The following is an 18977-nucleotide window of genomic DNA, read 5'->3' as shown; positions in this document are numbered from 1 at the left end:
GCGCCCTCATACGCTAGATAAGCACTGAGTGACAGAAGGACTACCCAATCGCTGCTTGAAAAGCCACCTTGGCCCCACCCCCATTATCACTGCGGGCCGCGGAAAAACGGGGCTAACTCTATCTCCACCCCCAAAAGAGAAAGAACCAATCCCGGGTAAGTGATAGCCCTTGAAGGACGCAAAAGACAACCAATAAGGAAGCCAGGAGGACAGCCATTTTGCCCACTTGTGAAAGAGCCACCTTTTCCCACGAGTAGGAACCTGAGGTGGGCGAGTTCCGGGAGATTTTAGTCACTGGAGATATGAAGGACAACTATATATCTTCAGGGAATGATTTTTAGAGTTTTCAAAGTACGAAAGGAGAAATGTGTCCTTCATGGTGGGGTGATGTGAGGAAGGCTTTAAGGATGTGGCTCCGCCCCTTAGCGGTAACGGGTTCCAAGCTGAACACCTGGTTTCTCCAGTATCAGTGGTGGACCGCAGGACTACTGAACACTTTGGCTTCTGAGACTGCAGTTCCCAATATGCTTTGCGAACCCCATGACAGTTTCCTCTGTTTGCTTCCTGTGGCATCTCATGGGAAATGTAGTTCTCGAGAGGTTACCGCGCACCCTCCCTTCTCCAGATGAGTAAGAAGAAAAATTTGAATCGTTTGGAGTTGAGATGAGGTCGCCACACTGAAGGAGGAGCAGGAAGGGGAAAAAAAAAAAAAAAAAAAGGTCCGGAGATTTCTTGGGACACCACAGGTCTTGTTTTTGAACTCTCCCACTATCAGGTCATTCCTTTGGCGTCACTTCCGCCTAGCTGAAGACACTTGCAAAAAGCTTGGCGGGAATTGTAGATTTCGAAGCTAGTGCACCAGATTTTGCGGTCTGCAAGTGCTGTGTAGGGCAAGAGAGGGAAAACTGCGCTTTAAGAAAAGAGTGGATAAGAGTCGGGCGTGGTGGCTCATGCCTGTAGCCGCAAGAAGCCGAAAGAAAGGTCGCAGCGAGTTCACAGCCGGGGCTACAGAGTGAGTTTTGGAACAGCTGGGACTACAGAATTGACCTTGTCTAAAATACCCCCACCCCTCAAAGACACACAGAACCCCAGCAATATGAAAAGGCATGGATGTAAATCCCGAGCCCCCAATGTAATTTTTTAATCCTATTTTTTAGTCCTAGCGACTCCAGTGTTTCTTATCAGACCCGCTCATTAGTAGATTGCACTTCCTTTTAGTTTGTTGAGGATACTTTAACTAGCCTTTAGCCACTACGTGAAGCAGCATGGGTTTATGTCCTCAGTTTGACTGGAATTGGAAGTTCCGAGTTAACCCCCCCCCTTTTTTTTTTATACAAACATTCTTCAGAAGTTGCCTTTGAAGGAAGAAGAAAGTTCAGGAATGTTGGCATAATGGAATGGTCCTATTACCATTCTCTCTTGGAGTAATCCATCCATCATAGTAAGTGGAGACCAAGTGACACCTCTAATACCCCGATGACAAAAAGACATCATCAAAAAGGCTTCAGAATTCACAGCCTGGTAAATGTCACAAAGGAGGCATGCTTCTTAAAGTCGCCTCCATCATTTTTTACCGATACTTTGTCTTACAACTTTTCTTATAAATATTTAATGAGTATACCAGATTTAAAAGGTTGAACAATGCACAGACAGGTAAGTTTTTTCTTTAAAAGTAGTGAGAAAGAGAAAAATTAAACAAAATTTATGTCATTTGGTCTTTTAATAGCTCCCTAAATTTCGCATCTTCATAGTCATGTTTTCTGTGTTGATTTGATTTCCTCTTTGCTTTCTACCTTTAGATTTAAAAACCACGTTGTTTTTCTATTTCTTTTATTTTTATTGAAGTATTAAGACGGTGTCCAGTATTGATAAGAGGTGTTTATGCTGCAGAAGTATGAAAGACCTAACTAGTGGAATCCTAGATAGAGAAATATATCTGTCACTTCCAGGCAGACAAAGCAGTCTTACTTTTTGTTTGTTTGGGTTTTTTGTTTGTTTGTTTGTTTGTTTTGTTTTCAAGCCAAGGTTTCTCTGTGTAGCCCTGGCTGTCCTTTGTGGACCAGGCAGTCCTCAAACTCACAGAGATCTGCCCACCTCTGTCTCCCTGTTGTTTTGTTTCTAAAGAAAAAATGGTCTTTGCTTTTTCAATGTAATCTTGTGTGTGTGTGTGTGTGTGTGTGTGTGTGTGTTTATAAACTCTCCCAGAGTAAATAAAGTCAACATGTAGTGATAATGACACTTATATTGCTGATTAGTTTTATCTGAGCCAACAATGGGCTCTGTGTGCTTAGTATATTTTCTGTCCCACATTTGTGTTTTATTTTTTGAATGCTGGAGAAAAACTGAGGGCCTTGCATTTGCTAGGTATGTGTGCTATCACTGTCTCACATCCTCAGTCTTGGTACTGCTTAATAATTGAAGAAATTGAAGCCCAGCAATTGCAGTAAAACATTACAGTCTGATCTCCTTAGTTAAGACAGTTTGGGTCTGTTTCATTTTGTTTTTAACCCTAAACCATTACTTCTCAAATCTCTGTAAATCTCATAGACCTCTGCCTTCCTTTTGCCACCAGAATGCGGGGAGTAAAGGCAGTTACCACTATGCCCAGCAAAAATGCGTTACTTTTTGTTTTGTCTTTAAAAGATGTATTTATTTTGTATGTGAGTGCATGCATGTGTGTGCACTTTGTACATGCCTGAAGAAAGCATTGGATCTCCTGAAAATGAAGTTCCAGGTGGTTCTGAGCCACCGTGTAGATGCTACCAATCTAACCTGGGTCCTCTGCAAAAGCAGCAAATGTTCTTAATTATGGACCCATCGCTCCAGCACCTCTGCAGAAAGACCTGTTTTAATGGCATGCTACTGCTTTATTTAAAGCTCAGCGGGTTGACTATGACAATATTACTGTTATTTTATTTTTAATGGCTACCTGTATTCCATGATATAGCTCAAACATAACCTGTTCATTGCTAATGGCTACTTACACTTTCCAGTTAGTAAAAAAAAAAAAAAAAAAAAAAAAATTTTTTTTCACCATAGTGAAAGCATATAGCAAAATCTACCATCTTAAGTATTTTTCCCCCAAGACAAGGTTTCTCGGTGTAGCCTTGGCTGTCCTGGATTCACTTTGTAGACCAGGCTATCCTTGAACTCATAGAGATCTGCCTGCCTCTTTTACAGGTGTGTGCCAACACACCGGACATCTTAAGCATTCTTAAGTGTGGACATTGCAGTATATTAACCATTTGTACTTTGTTGTACAATGCAGTTGGAAAATGTTTCTCTCTGACACGACTAAAGTTCTGTCTTCACTCTTCCCTGGCCCCTTGTAAACACTATTCTGCTTTCTGTTTCTAAGAGCTTATTTTATAGCTCATGTAAAGTAACAGGGTCCTGCAGCATGTGGCATTTTGTGGCTAGCTTATTTAATTTAATGTCTCCAGAGTTCATTCATGTTGGATGTGGTAGGATTTCCTTTGCAGGGAGGGCTACTAACATACCACATTTTATAAATGAATTCAGCTGTTGGTAGGCATTTAGGTTGCTTTTTCCTCTTGGCTTTTGTGGCTAGCGCTGCAGCAAACATGGGAGTGCAAATTCTTTGTTTATGTGTGTGCATAACCACTGTGGACTGTAGAGAGGAGAGTTTAACCTGGGGTACTCAGTTCTCTCCTGTCATGTGGGGCTAGAGAGCAAGCTCAGGTCAGTGGGCTTGGTGCTAGGAGCTTTCACCCACTGAGTCATCTGCCTGCCTAACTTTGTTTTGTTTGTTTTTGTTTTTTTGAGTCAGGGTTTCTCTGTGTAGCCTTGGCTGTCCTGGACTCACTTTGTAGACCAGGCTGGCCTTGAACTCACAGTGATCCTCCTGCCTCTGCCTCCCGAGTGCTGGGATTAAAGGTATCCGCCACCACGCCCAGCTCTGCCTGCTCAACTTTTTAAAAGGAGATTTAGCCACGGGATCTCTGTAATTCCCAAATTGTTCTCCAGAAGGAAATTTCCATTTTCCTTTTGATTTTTTTTTTCCTTCCCCAAGACATGGTTTCTCTGTATAGCCTTGGCTGTCCTGGGCTTGCTTTGTAGACCTGGCTAGACTCAAACTCACAAAGATCCACCTGCCTCTGCCTCACTAGTGCTGGAATTAAAGGCGTGCACCGATACTCCCGGCTTTATTTTTTTTATTATAGCACTGTTTGAGAGAACCTGTTTCCTGTGTGGTGTGTGTGTGTGTGTGTGTGTGTGTGTGTGTGTGTGTGTGTGTGTGTGTTTATGTGTGGTGTGCAGCTGCAGTCTCTTGTGGGTGCATGTGGAAACTAGACTTTCACTGAGGGATAGCCTCCATCTCTTCTCCACCATACTTTTTGAGGCATTGTCTCTCATCGATTTTGAAGTTTCCCATATCAGTTAGACTGGCTGGCTTGGCAGCTGCCAGGACCCTGTTGTCTTTGACACCCCCCCATCCCATCCCAGTGTTTGGGTTACAGTTTAATTTTATATGGGTTCTGAAGTCTGAACTCAGGTCCTCAGACTTGTACAGCAAACATGTTACCCACAAAACCATGTGTATCCTCTACCCCCCATTTCCCATCTCTTTGCTCTATCCCGTCTGATTGTAAACTGAAGACTCATTAATATAATTTGTATCTATTTGAATCCCACTGGTGCTGAGCAGCTTTTGTATGTATCTCCCCCACTAATGGCTAGTTTCTTTTGAGTAGCCTGCTGCTGCCCTAGCATCATAGTAATTTAAAAGTAATACTTCAGGCCAGGCATGTCGCCACACATCTTTAATCCCAGCACTCAGAAGGCAGAGGCAGGTGGGTCTCTGAGTTCAAGGCCAGTCTGGTCTACAGAGGGAGTTCTAGGACAACCAAGGCTACATAGAGAAACCCTGTCTTAACATCCACCTCCACGCCCCCACCCTGCAAAACAGATACTTTTTTTCAGATTGTCTCATATTTTAGGAATCCTTACATTTAAACTTTTCTTTTTTAACTTCTAAATGCTGCTTTTTCATGAAAAGAGTTTAAACTACTTTAATGTTTAAATCTAACAGTTATTTTTTTTTTGTAGTGTCAATCTGTGATGCTGAAAGTGGTTATCCACTCTAGTGTACAAAAAAAAGTATCATTAAATTTTATAGTTACCTGTATCATTCTTAGTATAAAGGATAAAATTGGGCTTATTTTGTAAGGTGCTGGGGTTTTAACACAGGGGTTCCTGCTTTTCATCACTGAACTAGCACTTGGTCTTGCTTTGTTTGTGTTTTTAGAAGAGCTTCAAGTAGCCCAGGATAGCCTTGAACTCCCTATGTAGCTGAGGCTGACCTTTTTCTCCTGCCTCTACCTCTGGAGGTCTGGGTTTACAGGCACATGCTAGGCACTCCTTAGATAGTGTCAGGTGACTGATTTGGATGCTGTAGAATGGAAAAGTTCAGACTTTTCAATCACACCGGTCCGAGTCCTAGACTCAGGATCATGACCAGTGAGATTTAAGACCTGTGTATATTATTTATTAGCTCAGAACCTCATTTTTAACATGCAGATGGAATGAGAAAAAAAAAAAAAAAAAGAAAAGAAATAAAAAGAAAAGGAACACGACTATTCCTAGGTATGGTAGAGGAGAAAGTATATGGTAGAGGAGAAAGTATAGAGTAGAGAAAAGGGCAGAGGCCAGACGGCTAGAAGAGTCCAGAGTGGACATGACCAGGCTGCGCTGGGCTGTGGGAGAGACAGGAGAGAGGGAGCCAGGTGCAGAAGCCAGGAGGGCAAAAGTAGAAAAGGGGCAGGGAGCCAACATGTCTGGATTATATAGGGAAGGGCCTGTGGGGAAGGGCTGCTCTGTCCCTAGAATGAATAATTTAGGGTAGAGGGGGAGGGTATGCCAGTCATACCCTGCAGCAGGTAGGCACTGAGGGATGCTGGGAGAAGCTGGCAGCCTGGAGTGGTGTGATAGGGCAAGAAGGCACCTCCTCTGTCCAGGATTCGAAGCGTCACACAGATAAGAACATTTTATGGGCCAGTGACATGACACAGTGGATAAAGGTACTTGCTGCCAAGGCCGAGGACCTGGGTTTAGTCCCCAGAATTTGCTTGGTGGGAAGATGGTTGGCTCCCAGAAGTTCTCTGATCTCTGCACAGATGCTGCAGTGCTCTCAAGCACACACACACACACACCCCACACATACACAGGATGAATAAATGTAAAAAACAGGAAGCATATGCTTTGTAGGTTACTTTGAGAATTACAGAAGAATTTCTTAGCATAGTGTCTCCATGGATGGGATTTTCCTGTAAGTGGGGCTTGGTGTTGGAGAGCACAGCTGCTGTTAAGTTTCAAACTTGGAACAAAAGGCTGAGGCTGGGTTCTCTCCTCATCCCTCAGTTCCTACCTGTTACAGGGTACTGCTGGCATACCCCTTTCTCCACCAAGATCTCTCCAGCCCAGGGGGCTGGACTGTGCCTCTCTGTGCAATCCAGACATTTTGGTTACCTGCCCCTTTATACCTTTGGCATCTTGGCTGCTGCTCTTTGTCCGCCCCCCACCTACCCCCTCCCCCCAACACACACACACATGGCTCAGGATCATGACCCCTCTAAACTCTCCCAGATGTGTCTGCCTCTGGCTATACTCTCCCACATGTCTATAATAAATTTTCTCTATCATACGTAGGAGCAATTATGACATTTACGTATTTTATTTATTTATTTATTTATTTATTTATTTATTTATTTATTTTCGCTCATCTGTCTTCCAATAAGTAGGAGTTATTTTATCACTATTCTGAAAACAGTTTCCTATGGAAGGAACGGAGTCTTTGCTTTTAAAGTAATGGCAGCTTAGGAAGCCTTGTGATAAGTAAGTCAGAAAATACTATGTGATTCTATGTTTATTGTAATCGATATACTATGTTCTAGTATTAAATTTTGCCAACAAAACATTCCAGTTTATTAAATGAAGACTTTAGTTTACTGATGGCCTATAAATATAGTTATATGGGGCAAGTGCTGCCAAGAGCTCTGAGAGAGGGGACCAAGTGGTGGTTTTCAGAGCACCTCAGTGTCGGTTGTATTGAAAACTGAGTTAAGGAGGAAGTGGACATGGCCAATACCAGTTAAATTCTTCCAAGGATTCTGACTAGTGACAGTGGTGGGGCAGATCAGGCAAGTAGATTTGTAAATGATTGGATACCATCAGAGTGCAGAATCAGGAGGAGTTGCTGCTGGGTGGGTGTGCAGTGTGAGACAGAACGGAAGTGTGAGGGCCTGGACCCATGCAATGGGCAAGGCCAGGAATGACACAAAGATTAGGGAAGAGCGCTAGAATCCTACTTTTGGCATTTTGAGAGGTCCAGTTAGATATGTGAATCTGGAATTTAGAGGCGTTCCTTGTGTATAAATGTGGAAGTTGTTGTCAGAGAAATTACACTTAAAACCGTGAGAGTAAGATCACACTTAAAAATAACGAGAGCTTCTAAGAACTGAGCCTATTCCATTCTGCCTTAAAAGTAGACCAGGAGTGAAGCTTAGACTAAAAAGAATTACCGGTGAGGTGGGATTAGAACTCTGAGGATTATGTGTTCTAGAATCTAAGTGATAATGTGATGGAATGAGGAGGGGTTATGCAATGAAAGGGCCAGGGCCCGTCTTTTCTAACCAAGCCAGTGTCTTTGTATATGCTGTAACTCTTCCAGGAACACTTTTTTGATACCTTCTGCTTTTATTAGTAAGGTAGTTTATTATTCGGGCTTCAATTTTAACATATATGAATACTATTTAATATATGCACATATATTAAGCTTATATAAAGGATACACACACACACACACACACACACACACACACACACACACACACACACACGTAGACAGTATACCTAAGCCAGGTATAAGTAATGTAATTGTCATGTGTGTGATTCTGCTATATGGACAATAATATCTCACTGACCCCTTTGTTTGTCCTTGTTTTTAGGCTCACCATGCCTACAGCTGGCAACAAAAAGAAAGCTCCTACACCTCCGATTTCTTGTTCAACAAGCGAACCATATACACAGCTGGACTATTTACCTGACAAGCTCAGAACAAGGCTGCTTCCATTCCAAAAGGATGGCATTGTTTTTGCCCTCAGAAGAGATGGCAGGTATAGTACTTTGATAAGGCATGCAAAAAATTACTAAAATATGTGTTAAAAAACCAAGAATCCATTCTTTTCCTGTATCTCAACTATTTCTTTGGTCAAACTGATTATAAATGAAATAGGCTGTACCCGTAAGCTGTAATTGACTTATACTTCAGGTGGAAAAGCATTTAACAATGCTGTTCTTTAATCGCATTGTATTTATTTATGCCCTTGCTGTATATATGTGCCCTAGTGTACTTGTTGAGTCAGCTTGCCAGAATAAGTTCTCTCCTTCTACCATGTGAGTTCTGGGAATGAAACTCAGGTCTCCTGGCATCGTGTGTTTATGTGTGTGTGTGTGTGTGTGTGTGTGTGTGTGTGTTTTGGAGACAGGGTTTCTCTGTGTAGCCTTGGCTGTCCTGAACTCACTTTGTAGACCAGGCTGGCCTCGAACTCACAGAGATCCACCTGCCTCTGCCTCCCAGAGGACTGGGATCACAGGTGTGTGCCACCACACCTGTCATCTCTTTTGTTTTGTTTTGTTTTGGTTTTTTGAGACAGGGTCTCTCTACATAGCCCTTGCTGTCTTCAAACTCACTGTGCAGACCAAGCTGGCCTCTACCGCATAATTCCACCTAGCTCTGCCTCCTGAGTGCTGGGATAAAAGGCATGTGTGCCACCATGCCTGACCTCAAATATCTCAAGTCTTTGACCTAAGAGGTACTTTCATGATTTCATATTGATAATTTCTTGAATAAATACTATACATCACACACACACATGTCTGTGGCATTTTATCCTGTGTTTCAGTGTTTTACTTCTTCTCAAAGTTCACTGTGTTGGTTAAGCCTTCCCTTGTTGCTGTGACAAAATCCCTGACAAAAGCAACAGGAGGGAAAAGGTCATTTTGGCTCCCAGTTCAGCAGGCACTCTCCTTCGTTAAAAGGGAAGCGGCCTCGTGATGACCTTCAAGCCTCACCCCCAGCATCCTCTCCCTCCAGCTAGATAGTCCCTGCCTGAAAAACAGCAAACAAACAGAACAAGTAAATCAAAAGTGGGTCTTACATTCATTTGAAAGGTAGAGTGTTGCTTGTCTTTGCTACTCTGTGGGTTCTTTCCCCCTCCCCCTTTTTTCTCCCTGGTTTTACCACTTATCTCTACATAGGAGAGAAGGAAGGATAGAGGGGCGACAGAGATCCTGAAATCTAATTTCTTAGTGTTTCTTCTTTGAGCACGACTAACAAACTGCAGCCAACCTCCCTGAACAACCACCAGCCAGCAACCCCACCTGTTGAGGACCTAGCATTTCTAAGCTGAACAGTTCCCAGAATTCCAAATTCACAAAATTATCTGCAGCTAGCAAAACCACGCCGCTTCTAGAGCACAAAGCAAATCATAGTCAGCTGCTGTGGAGAGTCTGAAGCAGCCCCATATTCCCACACTTAGGATTAAAACAGAAACAGCTGGGTGTGGAGGAGCATGCCTTTAATCCCAGCACTTGGGAGGCAGAGGCAGATGGATCACTGTGAGTTCAAGGCTGGCCTGAACTACAAAGTGAGCCCAGGACGGCCCAGACTACACAGAGAAACTCTGTCTAGAAAAACCAAACCAAAAAATAAAAAAATAAAAAATAACTTTTTTTCTCTCATAGTTCTAACCTAATGTTTAACAAATGTATTCAGTTAAAAAAATTTTTTTTTTAAATTTTCTTTCCTTTTTCTTTCTTTTTCTTTTTCTTTTTTTAAATAAACAGGCCTTCTTTGTGTAGCCCTGGCTGGCCTGGAACTCACAAAGATCCGCCTGCCTCTACCTCCTGAGTACTGGGATTAAAGGCATGCGCCACCATTGCAAAGCTAGAAATATAAAGGCTTATTTAATTTATATATATGAGTATTCTACCTACATGTTTTTGTACCACTGCATGCCAGGTGCCTTCAGAAGTCAGGGAGTGTTTCAGATCCGTTGTAACTAGGCTTACATATGGTCATAAGCCACGTGTGAGTATGAGGAACCAGACTTGGGTCCTGTGCAAGAACAAGTGTGCTTAGCCGCTGACCTTTCTGACATGTTGGCATGTAGTTGTTATCTTAAAAGGTTACACTTTAGAAGCATGCTTTTACATAAGTAACAATAACAGCTACAAAAAGGGACAGCCTCCTGAAAAAGTGCTTAATTTTTAAGTAAGGTTATGACTTGAGACTGATCTGTATTCACAGTTACTCTAGGGCACATGGAGCCTGTAGGCTGCACGCTGGACACACACGATGCACACTCTTGTGTGTAAGTCTTCCACTTACCATCATTGTGAGAATAATCTGTATTCTTGCATGTGCCTATAATTTATAATTTCTCCTCATACAAGATTCCATTATGAGCCGGGCGTGGTGGCACATGCCTTTAATCCCAGCACTTGGGAGGCAGAAGCAGGTGGATTGCTGTGAGTTCGAGGCCAACGTGGTCTACAAAGCGAGTCCAGGACAGCCAAGGCTACACAGAGAAACTCTGTCTTGAAAAACAGAGGAAAAAAAAAAAGATTCCATTGTTGGACTACAACAAAACATATTCACTCTACTTATGATGGTCATTTGGTTGTTTCTGGGTTTCAGGGCTTTACCACTACTAATTCTTACACAAATGAACACTCAGATAAACATATATACAGTTTCTTACGTTCATCTCCCAAGATGGGCTACAGGCTAATAAGAGATGCATGTGTTCTGCTTTAGTGGAGACTATTTGTGTGGCCTGAAAGGGATCATAACCAACATATCACTATCAAAGCAGTTAACAAATACAGTGCCTCTCACTTTCTGGGGTTAGTGGTCCAAAACCAAGTTTTTGGCCAAGTTGATGTTTTCTGAGGGCTGTGAAGAAATGGTCTACTTCAGGACTGTCGTAACTTTTTCCCTATTTTTAAGATGTGTATATATAATATACTTATTGACCGAATGATTGTGGTGCCTACTGTGGCCCACACATACAAGAATCAGCTTACAGGAGTTAGTTCTCCCTGTCTTTAACACGTATGTCCTGGGGACTGAGTGTTACTGTGGATTCCCACTCTGCCACCCTAATGGCACTTCCTGATTTGCATATATTTTTAAAGTCGAATTTACTTATTTTCTTGTGGATGAGTGTACATGTGTGCTATGGTACACATGTGGAAGTCAGAGGACACCCTGTAGGAACCCTTCTCTCCTCCCACTGTGTGGAACCTGGGCATCAAATGCAGAGGGCAGGCTTTGCAGCAGCTGCTTTTACTCATTTATTGATCTTTTATTCAATTCCCCTCCCCCTTTTTTAAATTTTAAAAATTATATTTATTTTATATTTTACTGTTTCTCTCAGTGTGTGTGTGTGTGTGTGTGTATGCGCGCGCACATAGGTATACATAAATGGGTCATTTGTGGAGGTCAGGGGACAATTTGCCAGGAGTGTTTCTAATCATACAGGTCCCAGGAATCAAACTCAGGTTGCTAGGCTTGGTGACAAGCACCTTCACCCACAGAGCCATCTCTTCAGAATCCAGGTCTGTGTTTTGGTGTCATTTTTAGTCATGTTTGCCAGGGGTTTTGTTTGTTTGGTGTTTTTGAGGGTGATGGTTTTTCAAGGCAGGGTTTCTCTGTGTAGCCTTGGCTGTCCTGGACTTGCTTTGTAGATCAGGCTGGCCTGAACTCACAGAGATCGGCCTGCTTCCGCGTCCCGGAGTGCCGGGATTACAGGTGTATGCTACCACACTTGGCATTTTTACCAGCTTTTATGTTTGTATTTTTTGCACACCTTTTTAGGGTTTGTTTGTTTGTTTCTTGTTTTGTTTTTCGAGACAAGGTTTCTCTGTGTAAATTTGGCTGTCTTGAATTCTCTTTGCAGACCAGTCTGGCCTCAAACTCACAGAAATCCACCTGCCTCTGCCTCTCGAGTGCTAGGATTGAAGGCGTGCACCAGCTTGCACACCTTTTTAGATATCTGTGCCTGCTGCCCAGTAATGAAGAGGATAACCTCTGGGCTGCCCATCTTGGCTTAAAAATTGTTTTATTTATGAGAATAAGAATGTTTGTAGCTGGGCGTGGTGGTGCACACCTTTAATTCCGGGGAGGCAGAGGCAGGCGGATCTCTGTGAGTTCAAGGCTAACCTGGTCTACAAAGCAAGTCCCTGACAGCCAAAGCTACACAGAGAAACCCTGTCTTCAAAAACAAAATCAAAAACAAAAACAAAAACAAAATAACATATATAAGGGAACCCAAGCTGTACAGAAACCATATAGCATTTGCTCTCTAGAGAGCCAGAAAAATGGGTTGAGCATAGTTCACTATGATTCCAAAGACTGAAGAACAAGGTAACTTATGGCGGAAAGCCTGCCTTTGAGTCCTGGACAACCAAGAGCTCTCTTGTCCAAGGCTGGCCACAAGGAGTCCTGGCTTTAATGGAAGGACAAGTTTTTGCTTGTAGTTTTTTTGTTTTTTTATAACATATTTCTTTCATTTTTCACATCAACAAAATTTGTAGTTCACAGGGAATAATTTTTATTTCTGGTACAAAGTGAAGTCACAATTATTTTTTAAGCATGTCCAATGGGTCTTTCTTACTTTAATGAAAAAGCTGACCTAGCCCACTGGCGTACACTGACATCACTGTCATCAGTCAGGGTCTTCTCTCTAGGTGAGTGTTGTCTAGTGGAATGTTCTGCCAGCACGGACATGTTCTGTATATAGACCATTCCAATCAATACCTGCCTTAGCAACCTATGGTTATTGAGTTCTAAAAATGTACCTAATGCAAGTGAAGTGTGCACTTTAAAGCTTGGCTAGCTTGAATTCACTTAAATTTAAGTCTGAAGAGTCATACGTATCATCTGGCTGTGATGTATCATAATGCAGTTGTACATTTATTTCTCTGTTAGGAACTTTTTTATTCATTTAAATTAATTAATTAATTTTGTGTGTGTGTGCGTGTATGTACAAATGCTTGCATATGCCTATGTATAGCTAGAGGTCAGAGGAAGACATTGGATATCCTGCTTTATCACTCTATTTCTTTTGGGAGGGGCGTGGTTCGAAACAGGGTTCCTCTGCATGGTCTTTGGCTGTTCTGTACTTGATTTGTAGACCAGGCTGACCTCGAACTCACAGTGATCCTCCTGCCTTTGCCTCCCGAGTGCTGGGATTACAGGCGTGTGCCACCATGCCTGGCTCTCACTCTATTTCTTAGTCCTTTGAGACACTGCCTCTCATTGAACCCTGAGCTGGACTGGGAGCTTGTGAGCTCCAACAGCCCTCCAGTGTCTGTCTCCAGCAGCTCTGATTGCAGGCACACAGTCATCCTTAGCTTTTTCTATAGGCTCTGGGCCTTTGAACTCAGGCCCTCCCTCATGCTTCTGTCTGTAGCAGGTGCTCTTCCCCATTGAGCCACCCCTCTCTTCATCCCACCAATTGTAATTTTAATTATTTGTTTTGTTTTTACTTATGTGTGTGACTGTGTGTCTCTGTATGCATGTATAACACACATGAGCAGGTGCCCAAGGAGGCCGGGAGAGTCTCAGATTCCCTGGAGATGGAGCTAAAAGCAGTTGTTAAGCACTAGCCGTGGGTGGAGGGCACTGAATTCAGGCCTCTGCAGGGATAGGAAGTACTCCTAACTGCTGAGGCATCACTCCAGACTTTATTTTTAATCTTTTTTTTTTTTTTTTTTTTTTTTTTTTTTTTTGAGACAGGGTTTCTCTGTGTAGCTTTGGCCATCCTGGACTCGCTTTGTAGACCAGGCTGGCCTTGAACTCACAGAGATCCCCCTGCCTCTGCCTCCCGAGTGCTGGGATTAAAGGCGTGCGCCACCACGCCCGGCTTATTTTTAATCTTTTGATCTTTTGTTTTGTTTTGTTTTTTTTCTTTTTGCTTTTCTTAGTTTTTTGAGACAAGGTTTCTCTGTGAAGCCTTGGCTGTCCTGGACTTGCTTTGTAGACCGGGCTGGCCTTGAATTTAAAGAGATCTGACTGCCTCTGCCTCCCTGAGTGCTGAGATTATAGGCGTGTGCCACTGTGCCCAGTTTATTTATTTATTTAAGAATTATTTAATGTATGTAGTGTTGTGCCTGCATGTGTGCCTGCACAGCAGAAGAGGGCACCAGATCTCACTATAGATGGTTGTGAGCCACCATATGATTGCTGGGAATTGAACTCAGGACCTTTGGAAGAACAGCCAGTTTTTTTTTTTTTCTTTTTGTTTGTTTGTTTAGTTTTTTTGAGAAAGGTTTCTCTGTGTAACAGCTCTGGCTGTCCTAGACTCACTTTATAGACTAGGCTGGCCTTGAACTCACAGAGTTCCACCTGCCTCTGCCTCCTGGGATTACAGGCATGTGCCCCCATGCCTGACCTGCCAGTGTTCTTAATCTCTGTGCCATCTCTCTAGCCCTACTTTTAATCTTAATAATAACTTTATTTTAATTATTAATGGAGAAGCACCTGTAATCCCAGAGCCTCCGGAGGCAGAGGCTGGCAGATATATATATGTATATGGCACATGGCCGTGTCATACATGTGGAGGTCAGAGGACAACCTTGTAGAGTTGGTTCTTTCCTTCCCCTGTTAGGTGTAGGGCTCAGGGATTGAACTCGGAGCACTGTGTTCGCATGGTTGAACTATCTTGCCTGACCTATCCTCCAGTTTGTTGCCCTTCCTCTTCCCAAACAGTACCCTTTCTACTTTTCATACAGATTCTACATGTAAAAGAAATCACGTGACCTTTATTTTTTTTTTCAGTTTTTCTAATTTTGCTTAACATGGCGACCCCCCAGTTCTATCCATTTTCCTGCAAACGCCACAATTTTGGTCTTTGTGGTTTAATACACTGTATTTAATAAGCTGTATTATGGTTATGGACCACACTTCCTTTACCCTTTCATCTGTTGCTGGGCATTTGTGCTGATTTTGCGACTTGGCTGTTGTGAATAGTGTTTCAACAAACTTGAGTGTGTGTGGCTCTCTCCTGTCTGCTGTCTTTGACGCTCTCATTTCTGTGCCCAGGTGTGGTGGATGTGGTAATTATATGGAGCATATGGGGATTATATCTTTAGCCCCCGTCGAGTTTTAGTTAACTGACGGATTCTTAGAGAGGACCACACTATGTCACCTAAGCTGGCCTGGAACTTGCTGTGTAGCCAGGCTTGAGCTCACACTGGTGTTCCTCCTGTTCTGTGTCCTGTGAGCCAGGCTTAGGTGAGTACCACAATGCCTGGCTGCGTTTTTAGTACTTTGAGGAGTCTCTATAGTTACTGCCGTAGCATCTGCACTGATCATATTCCTGCTAACGCTGTATGGACTCTCACACCCTGCACATCCTCAGGAGCCTTCGGTTGCTTGGTGATAGACAGCCTGTCTATCGGGTGCTTTTCTCTTCTCTCTGGCTTCGGAGTAATTTGTTCTTTCTGGTTCCAACTTTCATTCCCAGTCCCAGGAGGGAAACTTTCAGTCCAGCATCTTTTCCCATGAGGTCATAATTTTTGTCCTCTGCAATGACTAGGTCTTCAATATCAATTTCCAATGTTATTCCTGGGAAATTAAGACATTTGATTGTTATAAACTGTCATTCTGTTGTAATTTTTTCTATTTTTTCACTATCCAGAAGTTTTATGTGGTATAGTTTTCTTTATTCTACTTGACTTATGGGTGATACTGTGCATTCACATTAAAGGTTTTACAGTTGTTACCTGCACAGGTATCTTTTTAAAGGATCCCGTTCATGTAATTATTTGGTTTGTGTTTATATGGCACATGCACATGCCACAGTGTACTGCCTGTGCTAGAGGACAACTTTTGGGACTGTTCTGTCTTTCCACCATGTGACATTTAGAGGATAAAACTAAGGTCATCAGGCTTGGCAGCAAATGACTTTACCCCCTGAGCCAATTGGCCAGCTCCCAGTGTTGTCTTTGCTCCATTCCTTTCCTCCTTGGATTCTGTTTACATCTGTGTAGACCTTTCTTCACTGTTTTTTATACCTCCTACCTTCTTTGTTTGTTTGTTTGTTTTTTGGGGCAGGGTTTCTCTGTGTAGCCTTGGCTATCCTGGACTCACTTTGTAGACCAGGCTGGCCTCAAACTCACAGATATCCGCCTTCCTCTGCCTCCCAAGTACTGGGATTAAAGGTGTGCGCTACCACACCTGGCTCCTACCTTCCTTTTTACTTTTATTTTTTGCTTTTTATATCTATAAAAACATATGTGTGTAGATGTGCCTCCATATTTACCTGTTTGTGTACATTTCACGTACACATGTGTGCTTACCTTCACTCTCATTTACTACCTTTTACTGTTTGTTAGACCAAAGCCACTTGTTTTTTGTTGCTCACATGGGAGAGTTGTATTATTAAATATTTTTTGCACAGAACAGTTTCCATCACACCAGGCTTTGGGAAGTGTGGATATGTTTGAGGATTGGCTGGGTTTCTATGTCCAGCTCAGGGATTAGCTGACTAGTGTCAAAGGACAGTCAGTTCTTTCCTTTCCTGCAGTTAGAGAACAGGAGCATTGTGAACTTCACTCTTAGTTTCAGCAGGGTATTTTTAAGTCCTGTCATATCCACTTCAAGTCTGTTGTATCTTGTTTCTTGTCATGTTTTGGTTCTGTGTTTATTTCTGTATTATATACTTGAGGGCTATTTTGTTTTTGTTTTGTTGCTCTCTCATATATTTTTTAACATTCTGGTTTTTTTTTTTTTTTCTGTTGCTGTGATAAAACAGTTTGACTAAAAGTAACTTACAGGAGGAAAAAGTTTATTTGTATTATACTTCCAGATCACAGACTTCATTGAGAGAAGTCAGAGTAGAAACTCAAGCAGAAACCATGGAGGAATTGTGCTTGCTAGCTGGCTCAGAAGCAGGACTACCTGCTCAGGGAATGGTGCCACTCTCAGCTGGCTCGCCTCTCCTCCTTAATTAATAATCATGGCATACACACACACCCCTGCCCACAGACCAGTCTGATCAGGTAGTTCATCAATTAAAACTCACTTCTTAGGTGATTAAAGGATGAATCAACCTGACAGTAAAAGCTTACTAGGGTGTCCTACATATTTTCTGGTAATTAATCATACATTGTCTCAGTAATTAAGGTTTTTTGTTTGTTTGTTTTAATTTTTTGGTTTTTTCAAGACTGGGTTTCTCTGTGTAGCCTGGGCTTGTTGGACTTGCTTTGTAGATCAAGCTGGCCTCAAAGTCACGGAGATCAGCCTTTTTCTGCTTTCTTGAATGCTGGGATTACAGGTGTGTGCCACCACGCCCAGCTGAATTAAGAATCTTAATGTGTAGAGCCTCAGTGATTAGTAAATTCTCATAATGAAGATTAGCCAAGCTGAATTCTTTGGTCTTTCCTTGGTCAACCATGTAACATAAATATTAAATTCATTTTCAAGAAAACTTCAGGGTGTGATTTTGGTTTTTTTTTTTTTTTTTTTTTTTTTTTTCTTCAGACATGATCTTCTATAGCCCAGGCTAGCCTTGAGCTTTCTGTGTAGCTGAAGGCAGGTCTTGCTTTCTGACCTGCTAACTCTGCTTCCCCAGTGCTAGGCTTATATGTGGTCACTGCTTTATCTAGCATTTGACAATTCCAAATTTTGATTTTCAAATCATGTCAGATGTATTTGCTTTTTTGACCTAAAATTTAGATATGATTTACCTCAAAATGCACTGTGTGTGTGTGTGTGTGTGTGTGTGTGTGTGTGTGTGTGTCTTTTAAGGTTCTTGTAGGTTTTGTAACCGCAGACTATGTCGTCAGTCACATCACACCTATTCCTAATCAACTGTCTCCTAAATTTGGCAACACTGCTCTGACTTCTTTCACCACAGTGCTTTTCTTTGTAATTTCATTTTTGTTTAGTGTATGCATTGTTTTGAACAAGAATAGTCTTTATAGGCTAATAATTTTGAATGTCTGGTTCCCAGTTGGTAGACTGTTTAGATTGGGAGATGTGTCCTTGTTGGAGGAAATGTGTCATTAGGAGTGGGCTTTAAGTTTTAAAGTCCATGCCAGTCCCAGTCTCTGTCTCTGTCTCTCTCTCTAGCACTTTCTCTGTGACTCTCTCTTCTGTGTGCATGCATACACCTCATGCTTATAAATTAGATAGAAACCCTGATTTAAGCTGCTGCCCCAGCGCCACGCCTCCTTCCATCCTGTTTCCCACAGTGATGGCCATGGGCTAACCTGCTGAAACTGTAAGCAAGTCCCCAGTGAAGTGCTTTCTTTCTAAGTGTGGTCATGGTGTCTCTTCACAGAAGTAGAAAAGTAAGGCCGCTTCCCCGCTTTCCTCCATAGTGAGCAGACTTTCTTCTCCCTTCGCATTTTGGCAGTCAGAGCACAGTTTGCCTTGGTGCTGATCCTTACGCATCTTTTTCTTGATTGGCTGTTGCCTTGCGTTTTCTTTATTTCTGTGACCTGCAGCCACTTTATTTCTTTCCATTGCTTGAAGCAGTATTTTCTGTAGCTCAGACTGGCTCCAAATTTGCTAAGTAGTTGTGGATGACCTTAAACTGTAATCCTACTGTCTTGACTTCCTAAATCCTGAGATTGTAGGAAGCTGTGCTCTGGTTAAATTGACCACACCCATCATTTTCCAGGAAAAGGAAACCAAGACACACTTCACATTTTGTAAAGACACTATACTGGCTAGGGGCACAATTGGAAAATTAGAACATTCCTTGTGGAAAAATACTAATATTATCAAGTAGCTAACTTTGTTATCACTGGTCTTCAGCAGACTTTTGAAAGCAGAGAGAAAGTTGCCACATTCAAAATGTGAGGTGTGTGTTGGTTTCTTTTCCCTGAAAAATCATGGATATGATCAATTAAACAGAGGCAATTGAATCAAAGCTTCGTAT

At 42.3% G+C, this 18977-nt stretch overlaps 1 protein-coding gene across 1 annotated transcript in view; it reads left to right on the top strand.

The window, feature by feature from the left end:
- The first annotated feature begins 763 nt into the window (after positions 1 to 763).
- Positions 764 to 18977, top strand: part of Zranb3 (zinc finger RANBP2-type containing 3) — a 199381-nt gene continuing 181167 nt past the window's right edge. The window contains 2 exon segments of the mRNA XM_051147304.1: positions 764 to 1012; positions 7968 to 8135. Of these exon segments, the coding sequence (XP_051003261.1) occupies positions 951 to 1012; positions 7968 to 8135 (230 nt within the window). The 5' untranslated portion in view covers positions 764 to 950.

Source organism: Acomys russatus, chromosome 6 (genome assembly GCF_903995435.1).
Source record: "Acomys russatus chromosome 6, mAcoRus1.1, whole genome shotgun sequence".
Classification (NCBI taxonomy): Eukaryota; Metazoa; Chordata; class Mammalia; order Rodentia; family Muridae; genus Acomys; species Acomys russatus.
Note: the sequence above shows the minus strand (reverse complement) of the source record. Positions and strands in the feature narration are given on the sequence as shown.